Source organism: Lissotriton vulgaris, chromosome 10 (genome assembly GCF_964263255.1).
Source record: "Lissotriton vulgaris chromosome 10, aLisVul1.2, whole genome shotgun sequence".
NCBI classification, from domain to species: domain Eukaryota; kingdom Metazoa; phylum Chordata; class Amphibia; order Caudata; family Salamandridae; genus Lissotriton; species Lissotriton vulgaris.
The window spans coordinates 489,995,258-490,023,060 of NC_141698.1; the positions used below are offsets into that span (position 1 = coordinate 489,995,258).

At 42.3% G+C, this 27,803-nt stretch overlaps 1 protein-coding gene across 3 annotated transcripts in view; it reads right to left on the reverse strand.

The window, feature by feature from the left end:
• The window catches only part of SMARCD3 (SWI/SNF related BAF chromatin remodeling complex subunit D3), a 1,454,082-nt gene that overhangs the window by 781,861 nt on the left and 644,418 nt on the right, over nucleotides 1-27,803 (reverse strand). For all 3 annotated transcript variants that reach the window (XM_086941345.1, XM_086941344.1, XM_086941343.1), the window contains exon 5: nucleotides 7,852-7,974. In XM_086941345.1, the coding sequence (XP_086797471.1) occupies nucleotides 7,852-7,974 (123 nt within the window). The remainder of the gene's footprint in view (nucleotides 1-7,851; nucleotides 7,975-27,803) is intronic.

A 27,803-nucleotide genomic window follows, 5' to 3' on the forward strand; every position in this document is an offset into this window, starting at 1 on the left:
TGTTCTGAGCAATTTCAAGAGGTTCATGGAGTAGAGGGAATGTAAGTCTGCAATGCTGTCTAGATTATTTATCCAAACTTTTGATCATAATGTCATTTTAAAAATTCAAAAATATAAACCTGATGCAAGTAACTCTGCTTCATAGTAAGCAGTATCAGTGTCATAGGAAATGTAGAACATGAGTGAGCAACAAGGGTAAGATATTAATAGTCCAGGATTGTGAAAGTAATCTTAAACGTTTTCTTTCTGAAAGTTGCGAAAATAGAAAATGACGGGATTTGCTTACAAGAATTCCAAGAGTTGTAAATCGCTCTAACATGATTTGGCCATGTGGAAACATGTGGTAGAATGTGAGAAGTCTTTTATCGTATGTAACATATTTTTCAAAACGATGGAGGTTTTCTTTCAGAAAGTGGCGGGCTGAAAATATTAACAGCACAACAGAGTGTAAGCTGTTCATAGGACATCCTTCGACGTCATGGAAAGTAAGTTAATTTTAAGGAGTTTTGAATTCTGATTGCTTATGTTGTATGGGTTTTTAAACACAATCATTTTGATTGTGTTTTTTTTTCCCCGCTGTTACATGATGAATACCTTCAAGTCACTGATTTTAGTGAAATTTGATACATTCTGAGAACAGCAAAAATAAACCATTTAACATGTATAATAAATTCTCTACTTTTTGTACTTATGATATACATTTAGAAGTGTGAGGTAGACATGGAGAAACTGAGGCTTCTGTAAGTGTCAAAGTTAATGCATACAGTGCTGCACTTCTGGGTACTGTTTTATTTTGAAACCTGAGTAGGCCTCACCTCAAACAAACCTCTGGAAAGGACACATCTTATTTGCATCCAGAAACAATCATTTAAAATGTTAGGGACAATTTTATGATGGCTTTACATCTCTTTTGCGCTGCCATTGCATCACTGTTGTGAGACATCAGCAGTGCAAAAGATGCACCATGTTCCAAAATAGGCCTCACTTCATCAGCATCAAGATACTGTTAGTTTAAAATATATATCTTTAGGACTGTGTAGGGGGCCTAGAGAAGCAGAGGCTTCTGTAAATGTCAAAGTTGTTGAAAAACTGTTTGTCCTTCAACCTTTTCCCTTGTCTTTTCTAATTTTTAAATTCATGTTTTAATATTTTTCAAATGTTTGTTCTCTCTTTCACAGATTGAAAGTATGAAACAAAAAGTGAATAAGTTAACAAGAATTATAAGGTAAATGTTTTCTACTCTTTTCGTTACATTTCTATCACATTCCCCTACTATAGGGCTTCAGATTATAGAGCTTTAAACAAAGTTTAACTAAATGTGGAAATTTGGAGCTCTGCCCGTGGCTTTTAGGTCAATGCGCAAGTGCATTGACCTAAAATGCGTGTGCACATTACCAAATCGCCGTCTGTTCCCTCAGCCGCAATCCTCCCACACCTTTGAAGTGAAGATTAGCTTCACTTCAAAGGCCCCAGCTGCTTTACACCCTCATTCTGCTCTCCCCGCTCCGTCTGTGGTAAATAAAATTACCGGGACTATTATTCTATACATTAAATGACAATAAGGATAGCTCAATAAAATGAGAGGCAGAGTCCGTGATATCTGAGTCATACGGGCTTTAATTAAGTGGCTCGAGACACTGGACATCGAGTTCCATCACCACTAAGGTTCATGAAGGGATATTCAACATTTTATTAACATCACACATTATATATAGTAAAACGGTATAATTGAAATGAATACAGTAGGCGTAACAAGTGAAAAAGAGAGTGATAAGAACACATGGGTGTAAAAGAGGGTGTGTACAGGGGCGTACACGGAGGTGTGTGCCGGAAACGTCACAGAAGTGTCATAGGTGGGTGGATGCATAGAGGGATTCTGCAGGGTCAGCAGAAACCTTTGACATGGGTGCGTGCGCAACTGGGCATGACGTGGTATTGACGTGTAACTGGGGAGAGCTGGGGGCTTGACTTTTAGCACTAGTAGAGGAGTCTTGGTGTCTGGGATGTCAGAACGACCTGCACCTATAGCATATCTGGTATCTTGTGTTTGGAGGATATGTTGTCTGAAGTAAAAGGTCTCTCGGGCAGAGGCCGTTCAATACTGTATGCTAGTGCGTGCATACGTGTCTTGGTGCAATGCGCGGGGGCTGTGGGCCTACCATGGTAACGGGTTCGGTAAATCATTTGCAAGGAGACAGGAAGACCGGGCCCTTTGCTCTGCAGGCTGGAATATGTTTACCTATTTCACTAGACTGGAATGTGTTTTTTCGGAGGCTGAGCCGATAACTGTAGGCAAAATACTGTCTTGGCAGGCAGGCCAGGCCGAGCCGGGCACCGCTCGCTGGGCAGGAAGTAAGGTAGAGGTCAGGGATGCATACCTAAACTGCAGCTTTCAGAGACAGAAGAGGCTCAGAGCCTCAAATAAGGGCCTGGCTCGACTGAGCCAGAAAAATGTGGAAAACGTGTGCTTCGCGTTATTTAATAGTGCACCATGTAAATGCATTGGAAACGTGGGCCCTAATGCGGAATTGGTACTTTATACATGAAGGGCTCACTAACTGACATGCTAACATTAGACGGAAATACATTTGCATTATCATGGCGAACACAGGAAGGGAATTATATGACATACATGGGACACGGGAGCATGGATAGGGTGCGAGTGGGGGTCACACTGACTACCTAAAAATTTCTATTACCTCACGTCCCCTCCCATGTCCGCCGTGTGCATATCTTGTCCCCCCCCTCCCCACACTAACACCACTCACACACGCAACGCCACTCACACACGCAACGCCACTCACACACGCAACGCCACTCACACACGCAACGCCACTCACACACGCAACTCATCCACGCAACGCCACTAATCCACGCAACGCCAATCATCCACGCAACGCCAATCATCCACGCAATGCCACTCATCCACGCAACGCCACTCATCCATTTGCAAAACCAAAAGGACAAACTCTTCTATTGTGTGACCTATTGCATTTTCAATGCTTGATTCTTTCACTTCCTTATCTATTTTGTTTTCCACAATTATATCCTCTTCCATCTTTTCTTCGGTAAATAAATCTATTAAACAGCATCTCTGGTTTAGTCCTTAAAGCTGTCTTTCTTTTAACATTACTCTCTGTTTACTTCCCTTGTACTTACTCCTTTATTTTTTTTTTTTTAAATTTGGGGTTAGCTCCCGGTTCGTGTACCAGCGAGCGAACTGGAAAGCGAACTAAAAAAAAACAGCTTGCCAGAGTGTTACACTTTCTAGCAATTTTTGTATAAAGGGGAGGTAGTTCTGAAAAGAACTTTTTTTTTTAATGTTTTTGTTGTTTTATATATTTTTTTCTTTTTTGAACATTATTTGTTTTTTTTGTATTTTTTGAACAATTGTATGTTTTTTTTGTTTTTTTTGAAAGGGAAAGAACAAAAAACAGGTATTGAAAAGGGCTCAACAGGAGCAAAAAAAAAAAAATTATTTCTTGTGGCGTTTAGGGCATTGGTGTTTTTCAAATGCTAAATTAACTAATTTAACACTCATATTCGCACATGAAAATAATGCGCCACAATATAAGCAAACAATTTTCATATGTGGAGAAGTGTGGCTCAGGGGTTAGAGGTGGCAGACCTGGAGCTTGAGTTCGGCCCGGGACCAGGGTTCAATTCCCGCCTCGGCGGGTCTTGAGCTCAAAAATTCCACGGACTCGTTAATTCTCGCTCCGGTGCCTTCTCGACTCACGGGTTCACACTCTGCGACTCTGGGCAATAGCTTGCTTAATCTCCACAACGGCCCCTCGCGGTGGGATGCCTGACTTTCACCTTGTGGATACCCTGCCAGGGTTATCTCACAGGGGAATACCAGGACGGGTTCCCTAAGCAAGCGCTGAGATGCCCCAGGGTAAGTCGTGCGCTATATAAGTCTCATTCATTTCATATATAAGTCTCATTCATATGTACAATTTTTTTTTGAATATTTGGCACTGTATCTCGTTCTTCTGCAACCGACAGTGATATTTCTGATGATGTCCTGGCCGCAGAAGTTGGAGGATTATCTTGCAGGTCACGCATCTCTGCCCGGCTATAATTCAGAGGATGCCACCTCTGCATGTGACGATGCATAGTGTGGTTCCCATAAATATATTTCTTTTCAGTGCCTCTAGATAATTCATCCTTGCAAATTAGGCACGTCACATAACGCGCATTCACTTTTTTCTTTCCTGCTGGAATAGAAAAAAACTGCCAAATAAAACTAGTTTTTTTTTAGAGACCCGGGGCAACTCTTTTAAAAATTGTGGTGCCTGTTTTTCCTCTTCTTGTTCTTCTTCATCCTCTTCCTCCTCTGGGTTTGCCAGGAACTGTGGAGGTGGTCCTCTCTTTCCAGGAGGTGGTGGTGGTGGTGGTGGTGGTGGGGATCCAGCAGCTGAAGCAACTAGTGAAGCCATTTTCCAAAATAGGTCTTCCTTTCTCAAAGTTGAAAGTCAGAGTGAGAAAAAAGGTGGGGGCTTTCATCATTTGGGAAAAAAAATAGTTCTAAACCAATGAAAAGTCTTATTTTTAGGTCACATGACCTAGTCTTACATCATTAGGAAACCAAAAGTGAAATGAACCAATAAAAAGTTTTATGAACAAGTCACATGACCTGTTCCGCTTACGTTACGCGCTGCGTGCCGCGCTCCGGTTTGCTTCCGGAAAGCTGCGTTTTGCGCCTCGTTCGCGGTCCGGAGCACTTCCGGGTGCGCTAACGCGGCGCGTCATAAGACGCATTATGCGGCAACGTGATATGTCGCGCTTCCGCGACGCGTCACAATGTTGATTTCTGACGCGGCAGTTACGCAAACGGAACGTTTACCGGTTAGCGGACCGGGTCGCGGCATCAAATTGAGCTAACTGAAAGCTTCCCGGTTCGCGAACCGGGAGCGAACAAAAAAAAATATTTAAAAAAAATTAATCATAAACATATAAAATATATTTTTGGATTTAAAGAAAAATACATTTTACAGCTACAGATATTAGCTTTTAAAAAACCAATGAAATTCACTGAAAAAACCATAGGTTATAGACCATATATAGTTAGGAATTAGCATTTACAAAACCTTGAAAATTCACTGAAAAAACCATAGGTTATAGACCATATATAGTTAGGAATTAGCATTTACAAAACCTTATTTTACTCACACAAAAACATTGACATTTCATATATAGTTAGTTGCACTAACTATATATCGCGCACCCGCAATCCACTGCTGATCATGTCACATATTACATCATTCATGACATGGTCAGTGACATCACTGATGACATTACTGATGACATCACTGATGACATCTCAAATGACATCACTGATGACAACATCCAGTGACTGTATGTTTCTGAAAAGTCAAAATATGCCTTACATATTGAAGAATGAGTGGATGTATAAGTCTCTGGATGAAGGATTTAGTAGGTGCATGACTGACTGTATGAGTGAGTGATTAAATGTGTCTCACTGAGTGCATGGGTTAGTGACTAAACTGTCTTAATTTGTGCATCATTATATCTGTTGTTCTGTAAACTGCTGCTTATGTTGATCAGTAGCTTTATGATTAAGTATATTGGTTAATGATAGGTTGCCCAAGTATTTGTATGAGAGAGTGAGTGTGTGTGTGGGTGGCTGTGAGGTGTGTGACTATGTGCATAGATGTGTGAGCAGTTGATTCACTAGATGTATGGGTTCAAAAGTGCATGTGGAAACATCTGTATGGGCAGTTGACTGTGTTCATGAGTGTATTGGTGAGTGAATAGATATCTCAGTGCTACATGTCAAAGTAAGTACATATGTAAAACACAGTACATGTGAGAGTTGACATATATAAATAACTGTGCATAAGAGCCAGTGAATGTGTGAGTGGCTGTATGGATCATTGAGAACTTGTATCAGGGATTGTATAAGAGAGTAAATATGTTTTAGTATATGTTTGAATTAGTAAGGTGTGTATAACTGTATAGTTGAGGGAATGGAGGTGTAATTGATTCTTTGCATGACTGACTAGGTGTGTGAGTAACTCCATGGATGAGTGACAGTCTGTGAGCGTCTATTTACTCTGAGTGTATCTAAGATTATATTAGAGTCTGAAGAGGTTCACCGTATTATCACATGAATGATGTCATCAGTGATGTGATCAGTAATGGCAAATGAGATGTCATTAGTGATGTCATCAGTGATGTCATTTGAGATGTCATCAGTGATGGCATCAGTGATGTCACTGACCATGTCATGAATGATGTAATATGTGACATGATCAGCAGTGGATTGCGGGTGCGCGATATATAGTTAGTGCAACTAACTATATATGAAATTTCAATGGTTTTGTGTGAGTAAAATAAGGTTTTGTAAATGCTAATTCCTAACTATATATGGTCTATAACCTATGGTTTTTTCAGTGAATTTTCAAGGTTTTGTAAATGGTAATTCCTAACTATATATGGTCTATAACCTATGGTTTTTTCAGTGAATATATATATATATGAGCACTCTATGAACGGAGGGGTAAAAAGGGAAAAGGATCTGGGGATCATTAACTGCTTGGGCTACTTTACTCACCCATTGAATGAATGTTGAGGCTTTGTTTAATCATGATTTTATATTTATGATGAATCTTTGATATACCCGTCAGGTTATAGTCAGTAAAACGTTATGGCCCTTTTTGCACTAATGTTTTCATAAGTTGATGAATAATAATGGTTTTATAATAATAATTAATTTATATGAACGGTGGTATTTGGAATGTATTCATATGTATTGACTTTTTGCTGCAACTGTACTGTTTTTGGAGAAAAAAAATAATTTAAAAAAAGAAACTACCTTTCTCCGCAAACTAGTAGCCTAGACACCATCACATTGCAAACTAAATGCAAAAAAAAAAAAAACAAGCACCAGACTTTTTACATTAGCAGCCAAATCTAAGACGACATCCCCTTAGCCATCAGAAATGCCAAACATTGCTCCAATTTAGAAAGTACCTGAAGACTCGCCGCTTTAAAGAACACTACGCCACAATGCATGAACTGTCCACAATTCAGCTTCTCCTTCTAGGACTCGCCGACTTTAAGCCTGCCATTAACAATGTAGACCGCTCTGCTGCTTTTTGGCTACATTTATGCTATAAAAAATACCACATGCATACATACAACTTAAAAAAGTTGTAACAGCAGCACACTCCCAGTCACTGTACTTACTGCACACATCTCCAGAAAACCGAATCAGACTCTGGTCTGTCATGGAAACCTCAGAACCATTCACAAAATTCATGCTCAGACTGCCGGTAGTTCTGCCACCACATTACTAGGGGCAAACTGTCACTAAACAAATACCAACAGTCAATAACGTTATTCAAGGAACCACACCTCAGAGTTTCAATGCTCCAGCCTAGGATAACATTGACCTGTGATTCTCCCATGCTAATGAATATCTAATAATCTCTACATTTACCAGTATCCATGTTACTTTTAGTTTTGCCCTTGCTTTCTAGGCTGTTGTGGCTTTCCCATACACACGATTCAGCTGTCCTTACCAGCGCTATATTAGAATGTATTGACAATTGTAGCTGCTACTTCAGGGTTCAGTGTCATACTACAACCTATTTATGTAGCACGTACTATAGTAACACTCGGATTCCTCGGTGAAGAGCTGCATCACTCAGTAATCTAAGAATTAATAAAGGTCTACAGTACAAATATAATTTGGTCATCTATATTAAAAATCTGAGTTACGTCTACCGTAAAAATTGGCCTGTATTGCGTTTCCCATGAGTGGTTTTCAATAACCCATAGAGATAAACTTTTAACAGAGTAAATGATGATGTTAATACTTACATCCTCAAGAAGTTTGCCCTCTACGCGGAGCTCCCAGGATGCAATGCTGCCATCAGAGTCCTCGGCATCAGGCTTAGCAGGGTTGAAGGTGTTTGATATGTACAATCTCAGTTTTCTCTTTTGCTGTGGGATGAATGAAAAGTCACGTTATAAAGACAAAGTGGATACCACTGGGACAAAGTCTGTTGCAGAAGTGTCAAAACAGGCAGCGGTTTAATCTGAATAAACATCTTCCGCACTGGAAAGAAATCTTATGCTAGAGATTTAGGGTAAAAAATCATCATCAGTACAAATTATTTGAACACCACAATATTTTGAGAGACTACCATCATTTACGGCAAATTATATGGGATTATCAACCTAGAAATGAATTAGCCGTCAAGAGAGCTGTCGCAACAACAGGAGCGTGTTTGATTTGCTTTATATTGGTGTTTAGCAGCTATGGCCCTTAAAGGTAAAAGTGGTCGGTCCGTGTGTGTGTCTAGGGTGGGGGAATGGGTGATTTCGACAGACAAGGTCGAGGGAAAATTCACTATGTATTCGATTTTACCTCATCACCAACCCCCCCCCCCCACCACCACCACCACTCTTACCTGCACAGGCCGCGGCAATGAGTTTCGACTATGAAGTACTAGGCATCCACAATATGACCAACCCATCGGCACCATCTTCAGATGGTTGTTTTATTACTAATACATAGAAAGAAAGACAAAGGGCCAGATGTAGGTAAGTATATTTTACCGATTCATAAATACCGAATTTTACTGATTCGGTATTTATGAATCGGTAAAATAGAAGGGGGGAGATGTAGAAAGAATCGGTAATTGAATTACCGATTCTGTAAGAATCGGTATTTACCGAATCGGTAAATACCGATTCGGTAATGCCCATTGATTCCTATGGGCATTGAAGCCCATAGGAATCAATGGGCATTACCGAATCGGTATTTACCGATTCAGTAAATACCGAATTTTGCAAGGGTGCAGGGGGTGTCACTTTGACACCCTCTAGCACCCCGATTTAAGACATGTGCGACATGTGGCACACAGACATGCCCTAAGGGCATGTCCGTCTGTCACATGCCATGGGTGTGCATGCACACATGTGCATGCACACCTGGAATCGGTATTGTACCACCCAATTGGATTGGTGGTAAAATACCGATTCGGTAAGGCCTGTGGGACTCAGAAGAGTCCCACCTACATTTCAAACTTACCGAATCGGTAAACATACCGATTCGGTATTTTACCGATTCGGTAAGTTTACCGATTCGGTAAGTTTACCGAATCGGTAAAATAGCACACCTACATCTAGAATAGCCATTTACCGGTCGGTAACGGCCGATTCGGCCGTTACCGGTCGGTAAATGTCTACCTACATCTGGCCCTAAGAGAAGACTATGGAAGAGCATAATAAAGAGAAAGAGATGCATTTATGACCTCCAACGTCTTAAGTAGCACTGCATATGAAATGTGAATCCAACACAACTCTGCAAACCTGTTACAGGTAAGTAACTTAGGGCTAGATGTAGGTAATTGAAATTTACAGATTCGAAAATACCGAATTTTACCGATTCGGTATTTTCGAATCGGTAAATGCTATGTAGATAAAAATTCGGTAAAAAATACTGAATCGTTAAGATTAGGTATTTACCGAATCGGTAAATACCGTTTCGGTAAAATAGGGAAAGAATCAAGGGTGGCAAGGTGTCATTTTGACACCCTGTTGCACCCCTGAATAGTGCTTGTGTGCACATGTGGCATACATACATGCCCTAAGGGCATGTGTGTCTGCCACATGGCACTGGTGTAAATGCACACATTTGCATTTACAGAGGTATCCCTTATTTACCACCAACTAATAGTTGGTGGTAAATAACGAATCCTTAAGGCACAGAAGCACTCTTCAAAGTGCTTCCTACATGTCATTTACAGATTCGGTAAATACCGAATCGGTAAATACCGATTACCGAATCTGTAAATTGCACACCTACATCACAAAACCCTATTACCGGTCGGTAACGGCCGATTTCGGCCGTTACCGACCGGTAATAGCCTTCCTACATCTGGCCCTTATTTCTTGTTCCCATGCTAAAAGATTGAAAAGTAGTATCCATTCTCATCTGAAAAGGTGGTGTATAGGTTTGAGCCATGGACAATGTGTCCCAGAAAAGTGCCAGTAGCACGTGTTGTGCTTGTAAAGTGTGCTTTCGGTGTAGTTTTTAGTTTTCTGACTGCTTTGGCGTAGCTAAGTTAAAGGCATAGTACTACCTGCAGTCGACTATCAAGCACTTATCCACACCTTGGACACATGCATGTGCTTCTCTAACATAGTGCTAACCAGGGTTTTTTTCCTGCCTCATCATCTGCCACCATGTCATACAGGTAGGAGAGAAAGATCCCAGAAAACTGCCCCTCTCCTGCGGTATACTCCAAGCAGCAATCACCTTCCGTCATCAGCTTCAACCTCTAAATCCATATTTACCTCAAATCCATATTTACCAACAACATCAATATTAATCAATAACCTAGCAACCATTAACTCTACCTTACAATCTGTTCAACCAATGATACCCAGCAATAGTTAACCAGCCTGGATCCTGTATATCAAGTACATACCTAAAGCTCAATTCAGCATAGAGTGAATTCTACTTGTTCACTAATAGCTACAAACTAACACAGACAAAACCCTGGCTACCTGAAATGAACCTAGACCCCACCTAATCTCCAACTCCCACAACTGCCAGACATTGCAAAAGATAACAGTTTTGGGATCTATATACAGTTTTGCAGCTTGAATTTTGTCTAGAGCTGCATTTTCTGCAAAATGTTGCTCTTATTTTTTTTCTTCAGACATCAACATGGGTGTTGTCTAATGACTCATTATGATGTCAACCGTAAGCACACAATGCCCCCCATATGTGACTGATGCACTTATTGGAGTGGGAGTAGTAAATGTTACCCTCTACACAATCCAACACTTTCTCTACTGTTGTACTGACTAGTAGGAATAGTAAATTTAACCCCTAAGCTATCCAACACATTCCCTACTGTTGCACTGACTGGAGTGGGAATAGTGGATATTACCCCTCCGAAATCCAACACATTTCCTACTGCTGCACCTATTGGAGTGAGAATAGTAAATGTTACCCCTCTGCACGTTAACATTTCCCTGTTGTTGTATCGGCTGGAATTGTGGCAGTAAATATTACCTATGTGCAATCTATCACTTTTACTACTGTTGCATATATTCGAGCTAGATTTGTAAATTATATTTTTATCCAGTCTTAGCGGCCGATTACGATGTTGTTCAGGAACAAAACCGCCTGACTCCTTGTTGAATTTGGTTCCGACCGACTCGCGGTCGGTGGTTCCCCATGAACGATTAAGATACTTTAGAACACTGTTCAGAAGGTCTCCCATTGACTTCGATGGGAGCCTGAGTTCTGAACAAGACAGGATCCCATTGCGAAAAGGGGTGGTTGCAGAAAACCTTGGATCATGACACAGGCACCCCATGGTGCCTACCACACTGTCTGTGGTTTTACAGGGGGATCCCTCGGGTACCCATACAGCCCCCAACCTGAGGTCTCAGGATGAAGGGGGCCTGCTAGGGGCACCCAAAGTCAATTTCCGACAGCCTTTACGTGTCGGATAAAGCAAGTCGGAAAGGCTGTCCGAAACAACATCATAATAGCTTGGTTGGAAATGCTGTCCTTAAAGCTGTACGAATCAGCTCCGACCGACTCGGATACTCCAAATGCCGGTCGGAACCGATTTGGAAGGTCCGCACTGTTTACTTTCCGACCAACAACATTGTAATCGATCGGTCGGAATTGTTTCTGACTGAGTCTGATGGAAGGCTTCCGACTCGGTCTAGGGAAATCCGACTGTCAGATGAAGGCTTTCTTACTGACATCGTAATCGGCCCCCTAATATTTATGTGTTTCTCTAAGTGGGAGTGGTACATTTTTTAAATATTTACTTTAGGGCGTCCCAGTGGTAGAATCTTTCTCATTACCTGTAATGCTCTATGCCAATGACGCGGTTCTAGTGGCCAGAATCTCAAAGGCCTAACAGCTTTCTATCAAGACATTTTCCACCTATATCGAAGAGCTAGGCCTATTTGTCTAAACAACTGAATTCCTATGTGATGGTAGTGGGTAGGGATAAGAGGAAAAAATGAATGTGCCTCCAGACACATGGTAGAAATTTGGACAGAATGGATAATTTTATGTACATGGGCATTTTCTTTGACGAAAACTAAAATTGGGCCACAATGGCCAGAAACAGAGTGAACTAGATGACCAAAAGCATTGTTGGCCTTTGGAAGTTCGCAACAAAACTAGGTAATAAACCAATCAAAGAAATACTAGATATCTACTCTGCAAAAACAATATCCTTTGCAACCTATGGTGCAGCAATTTGGGGAATAGCTCATGTTGATGCTCTACAAGTCATTGAGGACGAATTCTTAAAGAGATTATTGTCTGTTCCAAGTACATGCCCAAACATCTTATTTACGAAGAGCTTGGCTTTCCGTTTACATCTGACACTTTAAAAATGTCTCCGCTCTTAACATGCCTCTCAATCTGGAAAAGGGAAACAGTCCTTTTAAATGAAATTGTGATTAAGGACCGAGCTTTCTTGATTACTTGCTTGCATATGTGAAACAGTCCTTAAGCGAGCTTGACCTAGAGTTCCTGTTCAAATCACCGCATGAGTGTATATTGTTCTCTAAATCCAGATTAAAAGACCTTTTCATAGCCAAACATACTCAACACATGCGGCAAAAATAAATAAATTACCTTTTAGTTACACCTACTGAGCTTTTCCAATGGTGGCAACTGGTCATCAATATTATCTTTCATGCGTTACTAACAGACACCACTTTGTACTGGTGAGATTTAGACTGAATTATATACTACTTATGGTCGGATTCCCAGCACAAACATACTCAGTAAACCAACTCAGTGAATCTATGTCCCTGTCGACCCAATCTATCTCGCACCCCCCTCTTTTTATGTTCATTTTGTCGAGAGGAAAACATTTATCAGCCCACTGATGAAAAAACATACCCAACATTCGCACAATCAGGCCCTTGCAACTCTGCATTTACTGGAAACCCCATATGTGTCTTTTGTGACCGCAACTTTTCTTTAGCTGTCTTAAAGACTAGAAAGCTGAACTTCACACCGTAAGGGACACATTTAAAAGGGCCTGTAACGTTTACTGTTTGAGGTTGTATCTTTGTCCACATGCTATTGCCCCCACTGACCCACCTAACTGTACCAGCATAGCCTCTTTTACTAATTCGCTTTAGAATCTTTATTATATTTATTTACCTTGTATGGCCGATATGATAATTTTATTGGATCTGTTTTATCTATGTTTTATGTACTTTTTATACATTTACCTAAACGCAAAATAAAGATGAAATGAATGAACAAATTATTTATTATATATCTGTGTTTAACTTTTTTAAATTAAGTTTGTTATACTTGTTAAGATGTATATTACATCTAATTTATTGTTTTTAAATTAATGTTACTATTTAATATGTATTACTTTATAAATATCTAACAACAATATTTTGTACAACTATATTAATGAGGTCAATATTTTTGGTTTTGATATTTTTGTACTTACCATTATAAATACAGGATGTTGATATTTTTACATCGATATTTAAGACACAACATTGTAGTAAGGGGATATTTTAGGTGTCGATATTCTATCAGTGAACTATTTAGTGTTGTCAAGTGGATATTCTTTAAACATCAATTAACGTATCTACACAATATTTTCTCATTATATATTTCAGTTGATAGTTTCCATGTCTCCGTATTTACAGGCATGCATTTGTCTAGAAGATGAACAGGCCAAATTCGTACAACCTCTGGAGCCAAGCTTGCAGTTACAGGGTTTGAGGCCCTGGGTGAAATATTATTCCTCTCTGTGATGTCAGCAGATGCTTGTCTATTGGCAGTTTGTTATAGTGTTTGTGGAACATCTCCAAAAGACATTGACTTGACCAATCGGTGCTATTACCACTAGGATCTTGAGGTATGGGGCCACCCTGCTAAAACCCAAAGAGACCTTCTTAGATATAATATAATATACTAGCAAGGGAGGGTGAGAATTATGTGTTGAATAGCCTTCTTCGTTCTAGCATTCTAACAATGCTTTCACCGTTTGTATTCTATGGACTAGTAACTATGCTGATTACTTTGCGCCTTATAATATGTTTGCTTGTATTAGCTAAGATACTGCGCTTGAGACCACGGCATTAGTAAATAAACATTTCAAATGTGCACGTGTCCTCATTTACTCCTCGTTCTGGATTGACATGATTGTATAACGAAAGAGTGTTCATGTGTTCCACGTTACCTGAGGTGTACTAAGTCCATGTTCTGGTTTGTCTAAACATTGGGAGTCTGTAAGAACCAATGAGACACTGTAGCTAATCTGGTAGGGGATTTTGGGTACTAAGGTGAGTTTTGGGACACCCTAATTCACTGAGGTTCCAAGTCTCTATGCACAGTTCTGTATGAGAATGGAATCCCTGCGACATGGCGCCCAACCGTTGGTGGTCTTATTACATGACACTCGAGTAGTGCAATATTCAGTCCTTAACGCCTTCACTATTGTTTCCGGTTAACGGTGGTGTCGGACAAACCTACCTATATTTACATAGGTCTTTTCAAGCTTGAATCTTTCTAAACGGTTTCCTTGATTTACTACCCAGTTGTGCTGCAAAGTTTCTTTGTACCCTTTTCTTTCTGTGTCACTATGGCCGCGGTGAACATTCCGCAACATAGTCGAATTGCGGTGCGTAATCATTTGCAGAATTATAATGTTCCCGTGGATGGCATGGCCGTGATAATGGTGGTGAGTTCGGAGGTAGCTTACCCTTACGAGATCTTTTACTCATGGGTAACCTTTCCAGGTGTGGACGCAAATACCAATGTGTTCCCCGAGTACACCCCCACTGCTGTGCTGCTGGAATATGCTCCATATAGACCACAGGAAGTTCCTATTGATGCTTGGCAGCACCGAGTTTGGTTTGATGGCGCCCTACCCCACTCTTTGACAGCTCCGAGGTTGGGTCCTTTGTCCATTCCAGGCACGACTTGACCTGTTTTGGCTGGATTTACACCTCATCCTCAGCACGGGGCATGTTCCGTAGTTGAGTTAAGACGACTACATGTAGTCACAATTAGCGCGATTAGGTCGTTAGTGCAATACATAACCCGCAATCTCCCGGGCGGGGCCCCAGGAGGTGCAGCACTTCCTGCCGGACAGGGCGGTGTGAAGCTTAGTCCTGTGATGGTCAACGCTGTGATGGGCAAGCGCCCCCAGGAAAAGGATGATTTTCCTTTCTGGCTTGCTGGAAAGTTTGATGAGCTGGAAGCTGTATTTCCTAACACGACTCCTGGGGAAAAACACAGGATTCTGACAATTAGCTTACCGAAAGACTTGGCTCCTGAAATTGGTGACTGTGAAACCTGGGGTAAAACATTTGCGGTGGTCTACACGAGGTGTTACGGCACTCCGTCTATGACTGTCCTGCCGACGGTCCTTAAGCGTGTTCAAGATGAGCACGGACCTGAGGCTGCGGTTGAATTGGGTATGCGCCTATGTGGCTCCTTTGATGTGGTTTCCGATCTCGTTCTTGCTAATGTCAAGGGAGATGCGGTTAACTTTCAGGTGGCCAATGCTTTGCTGGTGATTCCCGATGCCGAAAAACCCCGACAGTTGGCAAGGATTATTGTGGCGGCTTATAAGACCGTGGGCCGCAATAGTAGGGGTCTCAAGCCTTTTTCTACTAAAGAGAAAAAACAACCCCAAGGGCAGAAGTCTGAAACAGAAGACCAGCCCAAGTCCAAAAAACAAAATTGGCCTAAAAAACAAAAACAGGGTAAGCAACAACAACAGCAGAAACAGGAGTCTCGTTCCGCATCTCCTTTGTCTGCACCCCCAGAGAGAGTTTATGACTTGCGCGATCGCACGACGATTAAATCACCTGATCATTTTCAGGCTTCTGAACAACGCTCTCCTCGTTCTTTTCAGGACTCATCGGCCTCAGCGACGGGTGGAGGAGGAGGAAGGGGTAGAAGTGGCCAGCAAGGAAGCGGCCAGCCTCGCATGCAAGACGGTAAAGGCAAGCAGGAAGATTCCACTCCAAAAAGACCTCAGTTTCAGAAAAAGAAAGTTGCCGCTTTAAAAGCGAGATATGCCACAGATAGTGAGAACGCAGCTTCGGAATCTGACATGGGCTCTGACCTTGCTGGACAGCGCGGCGGAGATTACGAAAGTGCGAGAGGCCCTGCGTCCACTACTGAAGGTGACAGCGACTGATCAATTTGTTGTTGAGGAGACGGATGATACCAGAGTAGCTCCCCCTGATAAGACTTTATGAAATAGTCCTTTTCATTGAGGGATAACGTACAATCAAAGGGGTATTTTGGGAAAATATTACGACTACATACGACATTTTGTTAGCGGAGGCTGACTGGCCCCCACCTTTTGTGCTCGCAGCTCCGAGAGGGGAGGAGGCAATCCTCCCTAGTTTTGCGCACATGGTCTCGAAAGAGCATGCGCTGAATTTTGCAGAAGAGTGGGCTAAGGCTCTTGCGCCGGCTTTGTACCGTACACACTGTGGGTGGCATACATTTTCTCCACACCACGAAATTCCTTTACGGTCTATGCCACAGCCTCAACCTCAATATCCTATCAGGCGAGAAGCTAAGGCTGCCGTCGCGGAAATCCTTGAACAATTAGAATATCAAGGTGTGTTTGAAACTTGTGTGTCACCAATGAATAACCCTCTTTTTACTGTAACCAAGCCTTATGGGTCATATCGTTTGGTATTGGATTACCGGCATTTGAACTCGCATTGCCGTACTTGTGCAGTACAGAATCCTCACGGCTCTGCCCTAGTGGATAGTCTTGTGCGTAAGCGGTTAATACCACGCTTGACATTTCCAACGGTTTTTATGCCCACCGTTTGGATGGTCTGAGTTCCCAATGGACCTCCTTTACTTGCGGCGGTGTCAAAAAACAATTTTGGCGTTTACCAATGGGCTATAAAAACAGTCCAGGGGTATTTGCTGCCCGCATAATCTCTCTATTGGAGAGAGTCGACATCTGATGCATGTTCATATGTGGATGACATTTATCTCACGGACGACAAACTTTGGGAGCATCTGTTTCGAGTTGACCGCATAATTTGTAGCTTTGCGAAATTGCACATTGCAGAGTACACAGTGTTGTTTTTGGGCTACGACTTCAACAATGAAGGTAGAGGTTTGGCACCTCACTTCTTGGAAAAGTGCGCACAATTGCGTGCTCCAACAACTCTGAAGAAATTACAGTCTTTGCTGGGTTTTTTGAATTTCGGAAGGACATACGTATCATGCCTTTGTATGCTTTGATACAACCTACTTTTACAAAATCGTGCTGGCTGCCAGAACACTCAGCTATTCTGCAATCTTTGCAGACTGATCTGCTCGCCTCTTAATACTTACTGACTCGTGAAAACCAAACCAACCTGGTGATAAGAATTATCCCTGGGGCGGTGGGTTTCACATACATTACCTTTAACGAAGGAGACACAGTACCTATTGCCTCCAAGTCACACTTGTACACTTCGGCTGAAATGCGATTTTCCACTCTGGAGAAAGTTTGTGTAGATGGCGATTCTTAAGGAACGTGCTCTGTCACAGGAAAAACGCATGTTGGTTGTTTCCCTGTGTCCTGCTTTAGAGGCAGTTACGAAAGCCAGTGTACCTAATTCTAAAGCTTTGCACCCTCGGTGGATACAGGGGCTGCTTCTTTAACATCTCCTGATGTCACGTTTGTTTTTGATGCCTCCCTACGGTCGCAGGAGTTTTTGCAGTATGAATGTGTTCATCCTGCTCCGTTGGCTATGCAGCTTTTGGAGGATTTCCACTGCATCATATACACTGATGGTTCGGCGCAGGTTGCGCATGGTTCTAAACACGCCTACGTTTCCGCATGCGCCATTGTGGTAGGTGCCATGGTGAACGATGAGTTCAAGTCCAGAGTCGTGCATATGCTGACTCTAGGGGACTGCACCGCACAATTAGCAGAGCTTCATGCTCTGATGCTTGCATTGGAGTACGCTGATCCTAGTGTGACGACTCTTATTGTAAGTGATTCTTACTACTGTGTCCAGTCTTACAATGAAAACTTGTTCTTTTGGATTCAGAATGATTTTCGTGATTCCAAGGGTAGCACAATAAAACATAAAATGATCTGGGTCCGAGTGGCTGAGCTGAAAGAGCAGTTGCCACTCGTGTTTGTAATTCACACTCTCGGTCATCAGCGCGTGGGAGTCCACGCTGTTGGCAACTGGCTTGCTGATGAGGCAGCAAAATCAGCAGTATCGACATATTTGGTTGCAGCAGTTACACGGTCCAAAAGTAAGATCGATGATGATATCTTGGCGGCTGTTGCTGCCACTGAGAAGGGAGGTAACTATCCTAAGGGGTTCCCTTCGAAGTACTCATACCACTTAAGTCCCGATAATGTTCCTAATGTGAAACTTCCTGACGTTGGGGAGAGATTGATTCCCAACTCGGATCGCAGAAATACATTGATCACAGTGGCACATGAAGGTGTTGCGTCTGCGCATGCGGGCGTTTCTGCCACTGTGTCTCAATTGCAACAGCGTTTTTGGTGGCGGGGACTGTACAAACAGACACGTGATTATGTCCTTTAATGTGACATTTGCCAGCAGATTAAACCTTCAACTGCTGTGCATCCGCCCCAAACACAGTTGTTCATTTCTGATAAACCACTAGGTTGTGTTTAGTTAGACCACTGCGGTCCTTTTTCTTCTGATACTGCATATAAGTACATCTTAGTCGCAGTTGATTCATGCACACGCTTTGTATGCGTATGGCCTCACCGCAGCGCTGATTCACGGACTGTCATTAGAGATTTGCGTGTCTTTGTAGGGATTTTTGCCTGTGGTATCTTGCATTCGGATCAGGGTCCTGCTTTCGCCTCTAAGGCGTATAAGGATGCCATGGCTTCGTTGGGGGTCCAAGTCAAGTTTTCGTCTCCATACAGGCCCGAGGGAAAAACCCACCCAACTGCTTTGCGATAAAATCTCCGATTATTTTGTCCAAAAAATAGAAGACATCTATAGTAAAATAACCTCCTCAGATACTGGGAAGGATGTTGTTGACATCAACCTACCATCTGTGCCAGTAGGACCAGGTGTTCTTAGAGAATTGCCACGACTGACAGTCCAAGATACTGCACTATTATTAAGATCAGTTAAGTCGGGCTCTCCAACCGACTTAATCCCTGCAAAGTCTGCCAAAATGTTGGCGGAAGTATTAGTGGCACCTCTCTGCCCTGTTCTAAACCAATCACTGGAGGAAGGGAAACTCCCTAATGTCTGGAAAGTGCCCAAATCATGCCAATTCGCAAAAATACCACAGTAGTACCAGAAAATATCACCAATTACCGCCCCATATCTCTTCTACCTCTTTATAGCAAATTACTGGAGAGACACGTTAACACCCATCTGGCCTTCTTAGAATCTGCCAAATGTTTGGACGATTCCCAATCAGGCTTTCGGACAAATTATAGTACTGAGCTGGCTCTGGTGAAGGTAACCGATGATATAACAATGCTGGCGGATGCAGGTCAGGCAGTAATCTTGGTGCTGCTTGACCTGTCCGCGGCGTTCAACACCATATCACACCAGATCCTAGTTGACAGGCTTCGCCTATCAGGGATTAAGAATTCTGCTTTAAACTGGATAAAGGATTTCTTAACTGATAGGACCCAAATTGTAAACCTGGTCCCTTTCCAATTCAAGATCAGCCATGTCACAAAAGGAGTGCCACAAGGTTCATGACTCAGTCCGTCTCTGTTTAATGTGTATGTTGCCACACTGGCAGCGCTGCTTAGGAAAATTGGGGTTTTCCCAATTTCCTATGCAGATGATACACAGTTGATCTTCACCTGTAATAAATACACGCTAGACGTTCAGAAAATATTCTCCGAGAGCATGACCATAATAACTGCTTGGATGAAGAGCAACTTTTTGCAGCTAAACTCCGCAAAAACTGAGATTCTGTTATTTAAAGATGCCATATCAAGATGGTCTCCCGGGTGGTGGCCTGCAGAATTGGGCGATGCCCCCACCCCCAAAACCGTGGTCAAAAATCTAGGGGTGCTGGTTAATAGAGACCTTAACTTAGAAAGCCACATCGCTGCAGTTAAAAAATCATGCTTTTATGCGTTGAGTCTTCTTCGGAAAATATTCAATTTTCTTCCCATGAACACTCGTAAGACACTAATCCATGCACTGATTCTCAGCCGTTTGGATTATAGTAACGCCTCCAAAGTTTACAGGTGGTGCAGAACACTGCGGCACGCCTGGTAACCAATGCTCCTTATCGCACCCCCTCTCTTCCTCTATTGCGGAACCTACACTGGCTGCCCATTCTCAAGAGGATTCACTTTAAAGTGTGCTGTTTGGTGTTTAAAGGCCTTAATGGTATGGGCCCCACATACCTATCAGAAAAGTTAGTCAAATATACCGTCTTGCGTCCACTCCGATCTGAGGGTAAATGCCTGCTTACCATTCCTCGCATTAAGCAGACTAGACTAGGAGGCAAATCCTTCTCTTATTTGGCTCCCAAGTTGTGGAATCAATTACCCACAGATCTACAGGAAGACAACTATCTAGCATTTAGAAAAAAACTGGAAACTCAGCTTTTTAAAATCCTTTCTCCCCAACGTGCTTTCTGCGATGACCTCTGCGCGGAGATACCCCTACTGGGGTGAGTCAGGCGCTTTATAAGTGTAATAAATAAATAAAATAAATAGTGTTGTGTAGCGAATGAACCGTGACTTAAAGCAATCATTGACGGCTCAAGTTATAGGCACTGGCAGGAACTGGCTGGCCCATCTCAATGGCGTGCAGCGTGCTCTTAATAATCTCCATAGAAGGTCTCTGGGTGGGTGGACCCCATACGAAATGCTCTTTGGTATCAAGATATATGTACCGGACCTTGACGGTCTAGACTCGGTGGATCAAGCCGCCTGCTTTGATGTAGATGAACATTGCAATGTTTTACAGACTCTACAAAAGACGAGAGACAGTCTTGCAAAGGAACATTTGCCCTCCACTACGGATGATGCGTTGCAGATCCCGGTAGTTGTCTGGCTACCCCAAGTTGGAGAGCTGGTGCGGGAAAAGATCGAAAACAAGAAAGAATTTGGTCCATCTTACCGAGCTCCAGTCCCTGTGCTTGGTGTGAAGGGCACAAGATCAGTCATTCTACCACTACTTCCAGGTCGTAAAGAAAACAGGTATATCTCCATGGACAATGTCAAGATACACAGAGTGGCCGATTCTTCTTAGCATGACACCGGCGGTCTCCTGTCCTTCGATTGTGAGAAATTCTGTTTTAGCCACTGCTTCAAATCCTGATCCTGAGGTGGCCCTTGAGATGCCTGCAATTTCTAGTCCTTTATTGAGTACTCGACTTGATGAAACTGACTATACTTACCCAACTGACTTATCAATGCCTGATTTGCAAACTCGTTTGGCAACAGAATCCAGATTTTCATTTGACACTGTTTCACACACATCAGGGAAGCCTTTAAGAATTGGAGTCGATGCAGCTTTATTTCAAAAACTTTTTGATTCCCCAGTGGACATATATTGTGCTGGTGCTTTTTTCTATTTACCTTTTTATGTAAGTTGGTTTTGTGTTTTATTTTTTCCAAATGGTCAATGGACACTATGTCGAAGAGAGAACATGCATTCGACATCTAAATGGAACTTTGGCACCCCATTCACCATCGCATACTGCACACAGATTAAAGAGAGACTTGGCTTTTGTTAACATCACCGTCTGGCCTGTTCTGGATGGGACTGTATGGGATGCTGTCAAATTTCAAAGTCATGGCCCCACTGAGGTTATTAATGTCCTTAATGTGCTTAAAGTTAACATGGGGGATGTAATTAAACAAAACATATGTGCTGATGATTGGGATGTTCAGGCCGTAGAGGCATTGTTTGCTGATTGGAAATATTATGCTGCTTTTGATGCTGAAGATTTATATTTAGAATCTGCTAATTATGGTGATTTATTTTGTTTCCAACATTTTGGTAACCATTACCTACATAAAACTAACTCCTGGAGGAGTACTGTGAATTATACACAGTGGGAGCATTGCCCAGCTCCTTTGCGGGGCAGTTCGAGTACCTTTTTGAAAAAGTACACCTATTTTACTGACTTTAATCAGTCCAATCCTGCATCATTTTATTTTAAAATGACAGAAAAATCCATGTCCAAGGTTAGACTTACCGATACTAAGTTATTGTACTCAAAGTCCTTTCTTGACCAGCTAGCTGTTGGAGGCTACGAGTTGTGGAAGGAAACAGTTGACCTTAAATCTGTTTGGGGTTCTAAAAATTGGCAGGTACAAGGCACTGAGGCTTTACACCGTGCATGTCTCATCCTGAATCATATGTTGTTTTTGAATTCTACAATTTCACAAACAACATGCCTTGGATTGGCTACATCTAAAAAATTAAATATTCCTTCCTTCCCTGATTTGGATGAATATTCAGGTTGAAGTATTACTACAACATTTACGATCAGGGAATTGCAATCTCTATTGCTGAATTCGTTCTTTAACATATCTAATTTGGATCCAAAAGGTTGGCTGCTTTGGCACAGAAGTGCTGACTTGTGCCAACATCGTTTTCTGGGTTTAGCTGATGGCTTTACACAGGTCAGGGTTGATCGCGGTTTTGAGAGTGACCATTCTGTAACCACTTATTCAGTGGGCAAGCTGTGTCAGAATTGGCTCAAACATTCTACCTTGGCGTCAGTTAAATTGCACTTGTCTAAGCTGACTGATGATGTTGACTTAAATGATTTCATAAAAGACCCAGCTAGGAGTAGATCTAAAAGGTGGATATATGCGGTTTATAATGAAATATGGAAAACATCACAGATTGAGGCAGCTACCTGCCTTAGAGCTATTGATCAAGCTAATTTGGACAAAATTCCTTGCTGTTGTGGATAATAGCATTAACACGCTTTCTTCTCGCATTTACACCTTGGATAATATTGTGTCTTATGTTGTTGATATTGTGCAAGATGATGTGTCCGTATTATACCATGGTCGAAATCAATTGCATTCTGTTATGCAGTTTGCGTGGCCCCTGCAGACACTTAAGAGCGGAAACGTGTTGTGGAATTGCATGAATACCTCCTCCCTTTTTGCCCCTTTTAATTTGACTAATAAGCAGCGTTTACTTTCAATGAGATGCATCTTTTTTTATGTTACACATTGAACGTTTAGAATTTTTACCATTTTCAGTGGCCGAGGCGACTACTGCAATGTGGCTAATCCACGGGTTAATAACGTTACCATTTGCACTTTTTGAATTTAAAAATTGTATGAAGTATTTTGCCATTGGTAGTTACGAGCCTCTTGGTAGCTCTTATCTACATGAAGCCTGGTCGCTTCCCTTTACACATAGATGCCTCAGGGAAGGTAAAGAAGTATATCTGAAAGGTGAAGAGTGCACCAAAACACCAGATCACTCATTAATGTGTCGACATATCCAATTACACGGCTCTTGCAATCAGGAACAGCCTAATTTAGCATGTGTTTTGAAAGGCACCCCTGTGCCAGGTATTGTCCCCACATTCACATTTCTAGCAACGGTAGTTATTTACTTTTAAATAATGAAGATTGCTGTGGGTTAATAAAAGGCATTGCTTACATTGTTACAGTCAGTGAGCGTGTGGTTTGCTGTAAAAATGTGTTATATCCACCCACGCATGGGAACTTGGATGTTTCCATCTGGCCAAGGATTCCGACCTTGAAGGCAGAGTTCAATAAGATGAGTAGAATAAGAGCCCTATTGTCACAGAAAGAAGTTGCCCTGACATCTGCTCGTGAAACATTTGTCCTTCACGTAGCTAACACCCACACAGAGGTGCATGCTTTATTAAATACTGACCTACCATTGCATTTCGGTGAGCTGATTCATTCATTCTTTAACGCGTCCTCCACAACGGGGCTGGCACATTTTTTTTAAAGTTATTAGCAGTGGTCTTGTGACTTCATTTCAAAAGATATTTGGGGTCATTCCTGATTTCTTTCGTTCGATCTTTTCCAGCCTATTTGGTGGATTTCCCGTTTTACTGGCGCTGGCTGCGGGCGTACTTTTGCTGTTTTGTTTCATTCAAAATGGATGCACACCCTGTGCTCCAAGGCGAGCTGGCGCGACTGGCACTGTTTCGCAACCGGATGCTTGAATACTATGGGGCGCTGCCACTTGCCACCTTAAGTGCATCATATGGATTATCTTTTCGATTTTCCTATTTCACATGTGTTCAGCCTGTCTTGCATTGCCTGACCTGCGATTTCGACTCGGCCCTGGATTTGTGTCTCTGCAATATGGTGTCTCCTGAAGTGGATTTCAATCTGCTCATGAGCCCCTTAGTTGTTCATGAGTTGCTTTGTTCTGACGGAGGGATTATGGCCTTTGCAGCGATGAATGGAATACTGGGTCGTTGGAATATATTCGCAGCGGCGCAAGATTTCTTGGCACACAGTTTCATTGAAAACCCACCCAGTTGTCCTCTGATGGTACTAGAGGCTCCAGTAATTGAAGAGCATGTATGTTCTTTCCCGCTATTGAATTGGATGGCTGAAGTATTTGCTGAAGAGAACAGTGACTTCCTTTTGGAAGCTGTTGCTGCTTATTTTGCATACTCAGTATTAGGCTGAGACCTATCGAGGCCCTTGATATCATGGAACTTTTTCGTTACTTTTTTAGCAAATTATGATGATTCTTTTTAAGTCTCAGACCAATTGACTTTGATTGAAGTGAACACTAACTTGTCATACTGGTGAGATTTTGTTTTTTTTGGCAGTGAAAAAATATTTTTTCCTCACCTGCTCAAATTTAAACTGACTATCTTTTTTGAACTCTGCTTTTCAAAAATGAGTCCTTTTTCTTAAATTTGCTTATCCGTGCTCGGATCATGGGGGGGTGTCATGTAGATATGCGTAGCCTATATGCTGTGTTAAGTTAGCATGAGCCTATTAGGAGTTTAAACGCCATTTTACCTTTCTGCTGCTTCTGCACACGACACATATCTGTTGCTTTAGCTTTGAGCCTAGTAGATTGTTTTGATTCATGCGAGAATAATATGTTGTTACACATATATCAGTCTTGCTTGGTGAGCTGTGTCTGTACAGTGAGTGCTGAAACCTTCAAGGATATCTCAACACAGTGGTTGTTGTGAGGTCTGATCTTTGCACGCTCCTAGACATTTCATACATGCAGCTGCGGCCAAGCTCTGGCTTTTGGTGCGTTTTATATTGCCTTGCACAGAGCACACACACACACATGATGGTGCTTCGCATGCAGAGAGCTGGTGGAAGATGATGTGATCCCTTACCACTAGGATCTTGAGGTATGGGGCCGCCCTGCTAAAACCCAAAGAGACCTTCTTAGATATAATATAATATACTAGCAAGGGAGGGTGAGAATTATGTGTTGAATAGCCTTCTTCGTTCTAGCATTCTAACAATGCTTTCACTATTTGTATTCTATGGACTAGTAACTATGCTGATTACTTTGTGCCTTATAATATGTTTGCTTGTATTAGCTAATATACTGCGCTTGAGACCACGGCATTAGTAAATAAACATTTCAAATGTGCACGTGTCCTCATTTACTCCTTGTTCTGGATTGACATGATTGTATAACGAAAGAGTGTTCATGTGTTCCACGTTACCTGAGGTGTACTAAGTCCATGTTCTGGTTTGTCTAAACATTGGGAGTCTGTAAGAACCAATGAGACACTGTAGCTAGTCTGGTAGGGGATTTTGGGTACTAAGGTGAGTTTTGGGACACACTAATTCACTGAGGTTCCAAGTCTCTATGCACAGTTCTGTATGAGAATGGAATCCCTGTGACAACACTTATAAAGCGCACTATATACCCGTGAGGGTCTCAAGGTGATGGGGGGGGAGGGCTGCTACTGATCGAAGAGCCAGGTCTTGAGGAGTCCTCTGAAGGCCAGTAGGTCTTGTGTCTGCCGTAGGTTGGTGGGGAGGGAGTTCCGGGTCTTGGAGGCGAGGTGGGAGAAGGATCTGCCGCCGGCGGTCGTTCTTCAGATGCGGGGGACTGTGGCGAGGCCGGCGTGGGGCAGCTGGCGGGTGGGGGTGTAGAAGCTGAGTCGTCTGTTGAGGTATGCTGGGCCGGTGTTGTGGAGAGCTTTGTGTGCGTGGATGAGGAGCTACAAGGTTATCCTCTTGTTGACGGGGAGCTAGTGCTGGTCTCTCAGGTGTGGTGTGATGTGGCTGAAGTGGGGGATGACGAGGATGAGACATGCCGAGGCGTTCTGGATGCGTTGGCAGTCGTCTCAGGAGCTCGGCCGATGTTCCTGCATAGAGGGCTTTTCTGTAGTCCAGCCTGTTGGTGACGAGGGCCTGGGTGACTGTTCTAGTTTCGGTGGGGATCCACTTGAAGATCCTGCGGAGAGTGTTGAAGCAGGATGAGGAGACGGCGTTGACCTGCTTAGTCATGGAGAGGGTGGAGTTGAGGATGACCCCTAGGTTGCGTGCGTGGTCGGTGGGTGTCGGGGCTGTTCCTAGTGTTGTCGGCCACCATGAGTCGTCTCAGGCTGAAGGGGTGGAGCAGAGGATGAGGACCTCTGTCCTGAACTTGTTTCTTATAATTTGGATTACGGGTGTCCGAGGAAATGCATGTGCAAATTTCAAGTATCAGTTTATCAACAGTGCATTTCCCTGAGTGCGGATGACAATACCTGGATGCAAAGCTTGGGCAGTTGGCTGTTTTTTGTGCGGCAAAAGAATCTATGTTTTTTGCCTCTTTAAACTCGATTATGCTTTGAAGCAAAGTCAGAAGGCTTGTTTTTGGATTTTCAAATTCTATTGTTCCCTGTTGTGAAATCGGAAATTTTTTGTAAGTCATTTCAAGTAGCCTTTCTCTTGGATCTGAAGGAATAAGAATGTGGAGAGAATGTGGCCTAACGGCTAGTGCGGTAGACCTCGGAGCTAGGGAACCGGGTTCGAGTCTCGGCAGGGACGCTCAACATTCTGTGATTCTGGGCAAATCACTTTATCTCCAGTTGCCTAGAAAAAATTAATGTGTGCGTCTGTAACGTAACTGGTGCTCGTGTAAAGTGCTCTTATACCTTTGGATCTAGTTCGTGCTATATAAAACTAAAAAATGTTTTTTTAAAAAAGGAATGTGTTTTAATGTTATGATATAAGTGAGTCAAGACACAGACTGTTGTTGTATACATATCACATATAGTACATTAACTTATACGTATGTGTGTGTGTCAACTAATTTTTGATCTCTGTTCCCCTTCAATTACCTTCACATAACATGTGACAAACAAATATCAATAGTGTGATAAGAAACCTCACCCTCTCTATTGTACGGCTCACAGAGATACCCGGGTGCTAACTGTATCCTAGTATAAGTCTAGTGCTCCTACTCTTCAAGGTCTCATTGTAGAATCATCAATTTTGGTAAGGTGTTCTTTCGACATCATCAAGGTTTTTTTAATTGTGTATGTTATTTAAGTCACACCTTATTTTCTACATTGCCAGTATCATCTAAATTATGTGATTACTAAATATCTTTGACTGAAAGCTCTTCCAACGTTTCAGTTTTTCTAATTCTGATTGGGCCATATCAATTTTAGCCAAGTGAACCAAAATGTTTTATTCCCTTGGAATTATATTCTTTGGCTTGGAACACGAGTAAGCATTACAATCTTCTGACTTGTGGTCTCCCAGGAGACATTTGTCATGTATGGCTAACTTTCCCTTAAAGTTAGGGCAGCATTTAAAGAATGTGCTCATAATAGAATATATCATCAGAGA